This window comes from Carlito syrichta, unplaced genomic scaffold, assembly GCF_000164805.1.
Source record: "Carlito syrichta isolate Samal-C Ts95f unplaced genomic scaffold, Tarsius_syrichta-2.0.1 Scaffold258652, whole genome shotgun sequence".
NCBI classification, from domain to species: Eukaryota; Metazoa; Chordata; class Mammalia; order Primates; family Tarsiidae; genus Carlito; species Carlito syrichta.
The window spans coordinates 123028-133680 of NW_007202748.1; the positions used below are offsets into that span (position 1 = coordinate 123028).

Here is a 10653-nt window from a genome sequence, read left to right on the forward strand (position 1 = left end):
GGGCGCCAGGGTGAGACTCCAACTCAAAAAAAAAAAAAGTAAGATTTTAAAAATGTCATGAGAAGTACTTTCCTTTGAAACCTGGGCCCACCCTATATTTCAGGCTGTAGGCCCTGACCCTCCCACAGTTTCCCGGGCTCTCACCTTCCTCTGTCTAGTGGTGGTAGCACCATAGGGTCGCTGGGCAGGACGCAGGCTGTCAGTCCTCAGCACAAAGGGCTTGGTGCGAGTGGCCTCTCGGGTTTCCCTTCTTTTGGCTGCTCTCTTCTGGAAGGCCTTGTAGAGACCCTCATAGTCAGGAATCACAGGATTCACCCGAGGCTGGAATCCAAAGTCTGTGTGCAGAAACCCAAGCCTTTCCTCCCGGGTTCGGCTGGCTGTGCGGGGCTGTGGGTCAGCCCTGCTACCAGAGGAGACAAGAGGGGAGGAGGCCATCTGGAGCAGGTCCCAGGCCCTCATCTGGATGCGAATTTTCCTGAAGAGCTCGGCTTCTATGGTGAAAAAGGGTGGAGAAGGGTGAGAAGAGACCAAGCCTCGAATCAAGAGGTTTGGAGATCTTTCCCTTTTACACACTAGCAGTAGAGTGTTGCAACTGTTAACTTTTCAGTTTTGTGGGTCTGTTGACATGTGGGAGATGTGCAACTGGCCATGATAGGAGTATGTATACTACAGAAGTTGCAAACATTACAAACCAGCTTACTCTTTTTTTCCCTGGGGAGCTCATTAATAAATAGCCAGGACACCACTGCTTGTGCCAGTCAGGCTGCAGAAGCAGCTACCATTTACACTTACTGAGCACTTTCTATGATTTCTTCTTCAGATAAAAAGTAGGAGGACGTGGGCCAGTCAGCTGCTTCTGTCCCAGGTTTCCCCAACTCAGAGAAAGATCCCATCATCTACCCAACTGCCAAAGCTCTTGGCCCAAATCATTGACTCATCAATCCTCTCCTCATCAGTCACAAGTTCTACCTTCTCCTGTTCCTTATTCTCCCTCTAGTCTACCCTCTTTTCATCGTCCCTGTGATCAGTTTCATAATTTCTCAACTGAATTGTTGGAATAGCTTCCTATTGTTTTAACTTCCCTCCATACTCAGGATCTTTCTGAACTGTGTACCTGATCAGGAGCCACCCTGCTTAAAATTCTTCATGGCTTCCCCGTGCCCTTGGAATGAAGTCCAGACTCCCTGACATGACCTGCAAAGTCCCTCAGGCCTGGCCTGTTCCTGCCTCTGCCTTCCCACTCTTCCTCTGCTCTCCACCTTCTACCTTACCCTTGAGCGCACTCAGCTTTCTCTCATGTTCCCCCTGCCTGCTCCACTCCTCCTCCCTCTTTGCCCATCCTCAGGTCAGCCCGAAAGTTCACTTTCTCTGGGAACCTTCCTTAACTGCTCCCACCCCTCACCGCACCCTGAGTTATGACCCTCTAGGATATGCTTCTATGCTTCCCCTTTTGTCCTTGTAAACACCTCATTACATCTGTATTTGTCACTTTGTCTTTTCCACATGTCTGCAAACTCCATGACTGTTTACTCGCTATGGAATAGGGCCTAGAGAGTGGCACATGCTACTGAAGAGTGAATACTCGTTTAGTGTTCCTTGTTTAGTGCTGTACTTTTTGAAATGTGAAAATAATCATCCCCCAGGTAATTTCAGTGATTGACACCACCTCACCAGGATGAGGAGGGGGTTGGGGAGATCTGGGTAATGGTGGTAATGACCTAAGCAGGTACTCGGTTATCTCACTGGTTCTCTGCTTCTGCACCTGTGCTGGCATAAAGGCCTTTATGTGTATTCACTAAGAGGTCAGCAGGACAAGCCTTAGGGGATATTGTGGGACTTCTCACCCCTTGCTTTTTACAGGGTTCCCCCATTATATAGACAGACCCAGCCCTCCCCCATGGCCTGCACTGGGCCTGTGGCCTCTAGTAGGTTCACCTGGGAGCACATCTCCAGGCCAGGCTGACCCATGGGTCCTGAATAAACACCCACAGTGCTTCTTGGTACCCCCAGGCAAGAGGGAGCAAGGAGGCAAGGATGTCTTTACCCTGGAGTTTGTCCCCAAGTGCTGGTTTAAGAACGGACTTGGGGATCCTTTTGGTGGCCTTCTGCTTAGGGTCCTTGGCCTTCACCGTAGCAGCCAAGTCTCTCTGTCGAGCAGCTTCCTTTCGCTGCTCCTCCCTCTCCAGGAAGCTGAAAGGCTTCAAAGAAGACAGGAGCAGTTCTTTCCTCTTTTGGATCCCTGCCCACCTTCGGGCCTCACTGCGCTCCATGATCTCCTGGTAGAGGGGCAGGTAGACATGTGCAGGCACAGGTTGTGCCCGAAACTGCCTATAGCACTCGGCCTCCTCCTGGCCCTGCTTGTGGGCCTGCTGCCTCTCCTGCTCGAAGGAGGCAGGTGAGGCCAGCCACTGGGCCTTCTTCCAGGCCTCACGCAGCATCATGTGGAACGGCTGAGGGACGGTGACAGATGCTGCCCAGGAGCTGATACTTCTATGCCAGGAGGGAGGCCTGGAGGCTGAGGGTTGCTGGGTCTGAGACCCGGGAATGTCGGAGGGAAGGCTGCTCAGGGAGCTGCAGCGCCTTGTGGAGCCACACCTGGGGAGAAAACACATCAATGTGGGGAGAACAGGGCAGTCAGGAGGCCCACCTACTCCCAGTGCTCCTCCCCAGACCTCCCTTCCACTGGTCACAGCTGACTTTTCAGCCTAACATCACAGCCTGTGGGCCTCTATGCTCATAACCTCCCCACAGGCAATCCCAGTAGCCCTAATGGGAAGTCTTCTCAGAACTGATCCCAGAATTACTGCTTTGCACCCTAATATTTTCATATGAGAGAGCAGAGCAATGGGGAGAACAGAATTTAGAGTCAGACCCAGGTTTAAATCTTGCTGCAAACCTGGAGCAAAGTTCTGTTGCAACCTCAATTTTCTCATATGTAGAATGATAAAAAATAATTTCTGCTTACAAGGTAGTGGAAGAGAGGGTAAATATTAAATGAGGTAAAGTATATATGCATACAGCAGACTTAGCCAAGGTAAACGTACCTTATCATTCTCAGGGAAAAGTGTGTTTGAAAAAGGCATCCCCAGCGAGACCTCATCTCTACAATAAATCAAAAAATCAGCCGGACGTCGTAGCGCATGCCTGTAATTCCAGCTACTCGGAAGGCTGAGGCGGAAGGATCGCCGGCCAGCAGGCGAGGCTGCGGTGGCCGGGAGTGGTCACTGCTCTCCAGCCTGGGCGACAGAGTGAAACTCCAACTCAAAAAAAAAAAAAGAAAAAGGCATCTCTTCAATTCCAATGCTTCCTTGGACTAAGTGCTGCCCAAAGTGACTTAGGATTGCTGGGCAGGAATCAAAATACTTGGTTGTAGTCAAAAGCTGATTCTGAGCTGGAGCCTTGGCAAGTGGCCATTTGCAGAAGTGGTCTTTGTTTTACAGAGAGAGATGAGGCCCAGAGACCTGGCATGACTTACATGGAGGGTGTGGCGGGAGGCTGCTGTGGAGCCCCAGTGCCTTACCTCAGAGACAGAGGACACTGGGCCTGTGGCTTCCCCCTGCCCTTGTTTTGGAAGAAACTCTCCAGGTCCTCTTCATCTTCAGAGAAGTTTTCATCTCTGTCTGGGTCAGACTGAAAGAAAGACTCCAAAAGACACTGTCTGCCTTTCTGTTTTAGTATCTGTAGGGTTTCAGAACTCCCAGTTGAGTCCAAAGTACCATCTGTCTCCTCCTCTGGACTGAGGAACTCATCGAGTTTGCCAGCCCTGGGCAAAACCAGCCCATCCCCAGACAATTCCTCTTCTGTCTCTGTGTCTAAGGAGGATTTAGGGGAAAACATCTAAAATGGAACAGAAATACATTGTGAGTCAAACAATAATTTCAAAGGTATTTAAAACATAACTGTTAATTTCATTTTGGATAAGCTTTTACATATTAGGGACCAAGAAGGAAAAAAAATAAGGTGCTCCTTGCTCTAAAGAAATTTCACAACTTGATATGGAGTGTGCTGGGTTGAAGAGGGGGAAAGAAGAGAGCTAAATTTGGTTCCCTACTCCACGCAGTGCAGTGAGCATTTAGAGAGTTCCTAATCCATACCACACATTCCATCCCTGCACTCCAGGAACCTTGCCCATGACCTTAGCCAAACTCTGTGCCCTGTCTTACTTGGTTTTGCTGCCTCCTTGCTTCCCCTATCTACACCTTTGCTTTTCTTATATCCTAGCTAATTTCTACTCTGTCCACAGAGTATTAACAGAGTGATTAACAGAAGGAATGGTATAGTCTAGCTGAAAGCAATGTCCTAGAAAGCAGGACACCTAACTAGCTTTTTAAATACTCCATACATTCAAAGAATATTTATTAGGTGCCTAATGTGCATTGGGTATTTGAGAATAAGACAGACAAGGTCCCTACTCCCATGAAGCTTACATTCTAGTAAAAGGACACAGACAACCTAAGATAATCTAAGATGATAATCTCAATGAAAACACTGAGGTTATAGAGTGATGGAGTACCTGTAGAAAGCTTTTCTGATGGTAAAGCCCATCAGAGAAAGGTCACTGGGAAACTGACTGTCAGAGTTAGGTTTATTAATTTACAGCAGTACACCATGGAAAACCATAGGGAACTTGGGGAAAGGGGTGGTGGTTTGTCTAAGGCTGGCTTGTCCTGATTGAGTCTAAGGAGGTTCTGGAGAAGCAGGGTTCAGCTCTGGAACAGTGCTGTCATGAAGTTGGGACAGTTTAGGACGTGGATGGTTGAGCACTTTTTATTCAAAAGGTGAGAAGAAAGGGGTGGACTAAGTAACTGATAAGTAAGCAGTGTCAGTAGAAGCGATGTTAGTAATTTTGCAGCTATGGTGTGCCCCTGAGAGAAACTTTTCTGCCTTATCTGTGTTGACTACTGTCTGAGTTAGACTTTCTCAGCATCAGAAATTTTGGATTGATGAGACAGCCTTTCTAACATCTGGGTTAAGAGCCAAAGGTATGTATGCGCTCTCACACTGGCTCTAACTGGAGATGTTGGGCAAATTTTTTTTTGAGTTGGAGCCTCATTCTGTCACCCGGGCTGGAGTGCAGTGGCACGCTCACAGCCACCGCAGCCTCGACCTGCTGCTGGACTCAGGAGATCCTTCCGCCTCAGCCTTCCAAGTAGCTGGAACTACACGCATGTGCCACCATCCCTGGCTGATTTTTTGATTTATTGTAGAGATGAGGTCTCACCAAGTTGCCCAGGTTGGTCTTGAACCTGTGGGCTCAGGCAGTCCTCTCACCTTAGCCTCCCAAAGTGCAGGGATTATAGGCGTCAGCCACTGCGCCCAGCCTAAAATTTTTTTAACAATAACTTTATTGCGATATAATTTCCATACCATATATTCACTCATTTAAAGTGTACAATTCAGTGGTTCTAGTATATTCACAGAGTTGTACAACCACCACCACAATCTTGTTTTTATTATTTTTTTAGTTGAGTCTTTGTCGCCCAGGCTGGAGTGGGGTGGGAGGCTCACAGCCACCGTAGCCTCGACTTGCTGGGCTCAGGCGATCCTTCCGCCTCAGCCTTCCAAGTGATTGGAACTACAGGCGCGCGCCACCATGCCCGGCTAATTTTTTGGTTTTTATTGTGGAGACGAGGTCTCGTCATGTTGCCCCGGTTGATCTCAAACTCCTGGGCTTAAGCAGTCCTCCTGCCTCAGCCTCCCAAAGTGCTGGGATTACAGGCGTGAGCTACGCGCCCGGCCCCACAATCAACTTTAGAACACTTCCATCGTCCCCAAAAGAGACTCCACATACCCCCACACCCACCAGCACTAAGCGACCACCAATCTGCTTTCTGGCTATACATCTGAGGCCGAATTTCTTAATCTCGCCGTTCCTCGATGTTCTACAAAGCGGGATGCCATAGGGCAGCTGAGAGGCATGCGGAAAACTGAGTGCCACTGCCACACAGCTCAAGAGATTCGGGTCCCGAGTCAGGGTCACCCCGGCCTCCGAACGCTCATTTCAGCCCTGGCCCCGCCCCGCCGCCTGTCTCCACGGCAACGCCAAACCGGTTTCGGTCAGAGATTCCCGTCCGGGGTGCAGACCTGCTTCCTCCCTCTTCCTTCCCCCCTCACCTGACGCGTCACCTCCGCGCCGCCGGGGCCTCCGCCAGGCCTCCCTACAGCCATCTCTGGCAAGCAGAGGCAGAAGCCGCAGCGGCACCCAGAGCTTCGCGGGGCCAGGCTCCGCCCCTTTCTCGTTTTGGCCTCTGATTGGCTCCAGGGCAGCCTTTCGTCCGTCCCGCCCAAAGAGGCAACGGTAGTTTTCTGATTGGTCTAGACCTCTCGCGTTTTACTTCCGGCTGTGAGAGCGCAACTGGGCCGCTCTGCCCCGGAAGCACTACCTGAGGCGATCCTGGCGAGGTTCCGAGTGCGGCGGCGCAGTCAGCACCATGGCAGCCCGACTGGCTGGGAGCCGTTGGGCTGCCGGGCCTGTGGCTGTAGGTAGAGGCTCGCTGGTGTCCCGCCAGAGGTGGTCCGTACCCTCAGCAGACACGTTGTACGATGTGGTGGTGTCGGGAGGAGGCCTGGTAGGCGCCGCCATGGCCTGCGCCTTGGGTAAGCTCGTTTCCAGATCAATAGTGGCGGGTACTGGGCCGCGGAGGAGCAGCGGAAGGCCGAGCGTCCCAAGCATCCACCGACCTCCCGGAGGAGCCCCACGGTCCCGGGAATGTTCTTGGGACTTCAGGGTTCGGCGAGGTCAAAAGTGGGAGGGGCGATCCTTCGCGTGGTGAACAGGCCCCACGGGCACCGTGAGAAGGCATCTGGCCTTTGCGTTGGCTTTTTTTTTTTTTAAGATTTATTGAGATATAATTTACGTTCCATAAAGTTTACCCATTTAAAATGTACGGTGTAGTGGGGGTTTTTTAAAAAGTAAATGCAGAGTCATGCAGCTGTCACTACGGTTTTAGAACATTTTCGTCATCCTAAAAAGACACTCAGAACCCATTAGCAGTCACTCCCTGTTTTGCCGCATCTTCTCAATCACGTACCTACTTTGTCTTTCTAGATTTACCTTTTCTGGACAGTTCTAAATAAAAGGGAATCCACTTGATGTTCTCACGGCTAATCTGTGTTGTAGCATATATCAGTACTTCATTCTTTTTGACGGCCAAATCGTATTTTATCGTGTGTTTATACCACACTGTTTATTGCCAGTTAATGGATATTTAGGTTGTTTCTACCTTAGGCCTGTTACGAATAATGCTACTGTGAACGTTTTGTGTACAAGCTTCCTCTCTTGTGGGCATGTTTTTGGTTATCTTGGATCTGTTTCTACTAATGCAATTGCTGGGTCACCAACAATATGTGTGGGTTGAGGTTTTCCAGGTCGGGGACACTAGTTTTTATCTTTTCGTTTGCGGCCATTCTAATGGGTGTGAAGTGGGATCTCACGGTTTTGATTTGTATTTCCCTAATGACTAGTGATGTTGAATGCCTTTTCATATGCTTATTGGTTATTTGTATACCTTCTTTGGAGAAATGCCTATTGAGAGCCTGCTGGGTTTTGTTTTGTTGAGTCAGGGTGTCACTCTGTCACCCAGGCTGAAGTGCAGTGGTTTGATTGTGGCCCACCACAGCCTCGAACGCCTGGGCTCAAGTCATCCTTCTGTGTCAGCTAGGACAACAGGCTTGCAAATACCAGCTCGGTTTTTAATTGGACCGTTTGTCTCTTTACTGTTGAGTTGTAATAGTTCTCTCATATATTGTGGAAACAAGTCCCTTATCTGATAAATGATTTGAAAAATATTTTCTTCCATTTTGTGATCTTTTTATTTTCTTGATAGTTTTAAACTTTGGTGCAGTCCAGTTTACCAATCTTTTATCACTTGTGCTTTTGGTGTTATAGCTAAGAAAGTCACAAAGATTTACTCCTGTGTTTTTGTTTTTTTTTTCCTAAGAGTTTTGCAGATTTAGCTCTTACAGAAGTTTATGACCTACTTTAAGTTAAACTGTGTATCCTGTGAGGTAAGGATCATAGGATAGAACACCTGCCCTTGGATCAAGGGCAGGGGTATATGGGACTAGAAAACTGTACTCCCTGTGTAGAGCATGTCCCTGTGCCCTGTCCACCGCAAAACCTGCTGTGGTGCTACAGCACACCTGGAGGACCACACCCTGGCCTGATGGGTTCACTGTCCATTCCACTGGAGCCAACTTGGATTTTCACATCTTCTACTCTGTATGTCATAATAGTGCCTCTCTTCTCATTTAGATTCTAAATGTTAAAAGGGGGCGTAATAGATGGTGGGTTTTCTTTTGTCATTACTAAGTAAAACTAACAGTGTTTCTTCTCTCTCTGATAATCATTACATTGTTTTTCCTCCTTTCTTAGCAGCAACAACTTACACCCTCTCTTTCCTCATCTTTTCCCTGTAACTTTGAGTCACTGTGGAGGGACCGTATCTATGCTGCAAAGTCAGTCACCCAGTAAAAAGTTTCAAAATCCCATTTGTACTTCTCTCTACATTGTTTTAGGAACAGATTTATAGGTACAGCTGATGTATTTTTTTGGTCCTCTTTTATAAACTCTATTTATTGACTTAATCTTGAGAATGCAGTGAATTTAGCTTATTTGTACCACCATTTCTCTTGAACAGGTGTTGTAATTTTTAGTGACTTAATACTCTGAGAATTTAAAATAACTGGTGTTTAAATACTATAGTCTTCCTTTTTTTTTTTTACTTCATTCTCCCTTTCTAAGGCATTCTATTCGCTAGTTACAGGTTTTGCTTCTTCACACATGGCATGTAGTAGTCTTCCGTCCGGAGAAGACTTACAGTGTGGGTAGGGTGGTTTTCATAGCTGAATTTGTTATTGCTTAGGACGCTTCATGGGTAGTGTTTGTGTATTTTGTAAAAAAAAAAAAAAAAAAAAACAAACGTGTTCTCAGGCTGAAGGGATTACTCTGTTGTTTCTCTTGGAAATGGGAAAGGGAATAAATTCATTTTCCTAAAATAATAAAAAATGTTGCTTTTTATTCTTTTTGTAGGACATGACATTCACTTTCGTGACAAGAAAATCCTATTGCTAGAAGCAGGTCCAAAGAAAGTACTGGAGAAATTGTCAGAAACTTACAGCAACAGGGTCAGCTCTATTTCCCCTGGCTCTGCAACGCTTCTCAGTAGTGAGTAGAAGACCCTCTCTCAGAGATCCAATCTCCTTCCCTCTCAGCTTTTTAGCATGTCCCACAGGACAGAGTCACTACAGCAGGCATATCCAATTCGCAACCCATGGACTGCACGCAGCCCAGGACAGCTAGTAATGTGATCCCACAAAATCTTTTAACATCGTGTGTTTTTTAGCATTTATTTTCCTCATGACTTCATGTGTGGTTCCATTTTTGAAGTTCACAATCATGCTTTATTCATGATATTGCTTTTGGTAGCACATGCATTTGTGAGCAGCTGTTTTCAGTTATGAGGCACATGAAGAGCAAAATTCTAACAAACATTTCTGATGAGCACCTTGAGAACTCACTAAGAACTGTGACCACTTCCAAACGAACCAGATATAGATTAGTTTTACAAAAGCAAAGTCAAATTTCCCACTAGTTTTATATTCTCATTTTTCTAAGCTTTATCACAAAAATATTTAAAAATAAAAGCCTTATTATGTATATACACTAATAAATGTATTGCATAATTTATTTGTGGTCTGAGACAATCCCTCTTTACTCATTGTGGCCCAGGGAAGCCAAAAGTTTACTCGATGCAGCCCAGGGAAACCAAAAGATTGGACACTCCAACACTAGACCATCTGGCAAGGAAGTAGCTCACTGAGATGGGTTGAGAGTAGGGGGTGGGTTTGAAAGTCTACTACATAGTTGAAGATGAGAACCCCCAAAATTGTTAATGTGTCCAACTCCCAGTTTGGGGAAGACATCCTTGAGACTTGAGTCCATCATGTAAACTTCATCTAAAATGACCCTATCTCAATTTAAAGTTTACCATCACTCTCTAGCTTCTTATACAGCTTTATTTTTCTTCATAATACTTACCACTACCTGATATCATGTGTTTACTTTTTTAATCTCTCCAACTAGAATGTCTGCTGCAGGAAAGGAGGAGAGAACAGTATAGGTTTGGTTTTCATTTTTTATTTTCCCGTCTTTAATGTGATTTGACCTTTTGATCATGGAGGCTGGATCTTTTTTCATGTTGTACAAGCTGGAACTGGGGAACAGAATAGCTCAGCTGCTAGCATCAACCAAGAATTGAAAACAACCTCCTGCTTAACAGAATGGAGGGGGAAAGAGCCTAGGAGCCCAGGTCTCTCTCTGTGAGGTCAGTCTGGTCTAGAGATTCTTTCTTTTGTAGGTTTTGGTGCCTGGGACCACATCTGCAATATGAGATACAGAGGCTTTCGGCGAATGCAGGTGCCCCTTTATCTCTTTCACTTTTGTCTTCGTATGTCCTGTGTTAAATATTAGAATCCACATTCTCCAGGTTTTCTAGCCCTTTGCACTCAGAGACATCTCATGGATCACCTACCAGCAACTTGACTGCACTATTTAAGAAATAGTGAGCCGGGCTCGGTGGCTCAGCCTGTAATCCCGCGCCTTTGGGAGGCTGAGGTGAGTGGATTGCCTGAGCCCGTGGGTTCAAGACCCAC

The 10653-nt window shown here is 46.9% G+C and overlaps 2 protein-coding genes across 3 annotated transcripts in view; one reads left to right on the forward strand and one right to left on the reverse strand.

The window, feature by feature from the left end:
• The window catches only part of FAM161B (family with sequence similarity 161 member B), a 13044-nt gene extending 6876 nt beyond the window's left edge, over positions 1-6168 (reverse strand). The window contains exons 1-4 of the mRNA XM_008052159.1: positions 6115-6168; positions 3521-3837; positions 2045-2595; positions 145-491 (exon numbers count right to left, since the gene is read on the reverse strand). Coding sequence (XP_008050350.1) covers positions 145-491; positions 2045-2595; positions 3521-3837; positions 6115-6168 — 1269 coding nt within the window. The remainder of the gene's footprint in view (positions 1-144; positions 492-2044; positions 2596-3520; positions 3838-6114) is intronic.
• A 200-nt stretch (positions 6169-6368) lies between these two features.
• The window catches only part of COQ6 (coenzyme Q6, monooxygenase), a 12216-nt gene continuing 7931 nt past the window's right edge, over positions 6369-10653 (forward strand). For both annotated transcript variants that reach the window (XM_008052164.1, XM_021709598.1), the window contains exons 1-3: positions 6369-6597; positions 9032-9166; positions 10359-10417. In XM_008052164.1, coding sequence (XP_008050355.1) covers positions 6432-6597; positions 9032-9166; positions 10359-10417 — 360 coding nt within the window. In that variant the 5' untranslated portion in view covers positions 6369-6431. The remainder of the gene's footprint in view (positions 6598-9031; positions 9167-10358; positions 10418-10653) is intronic.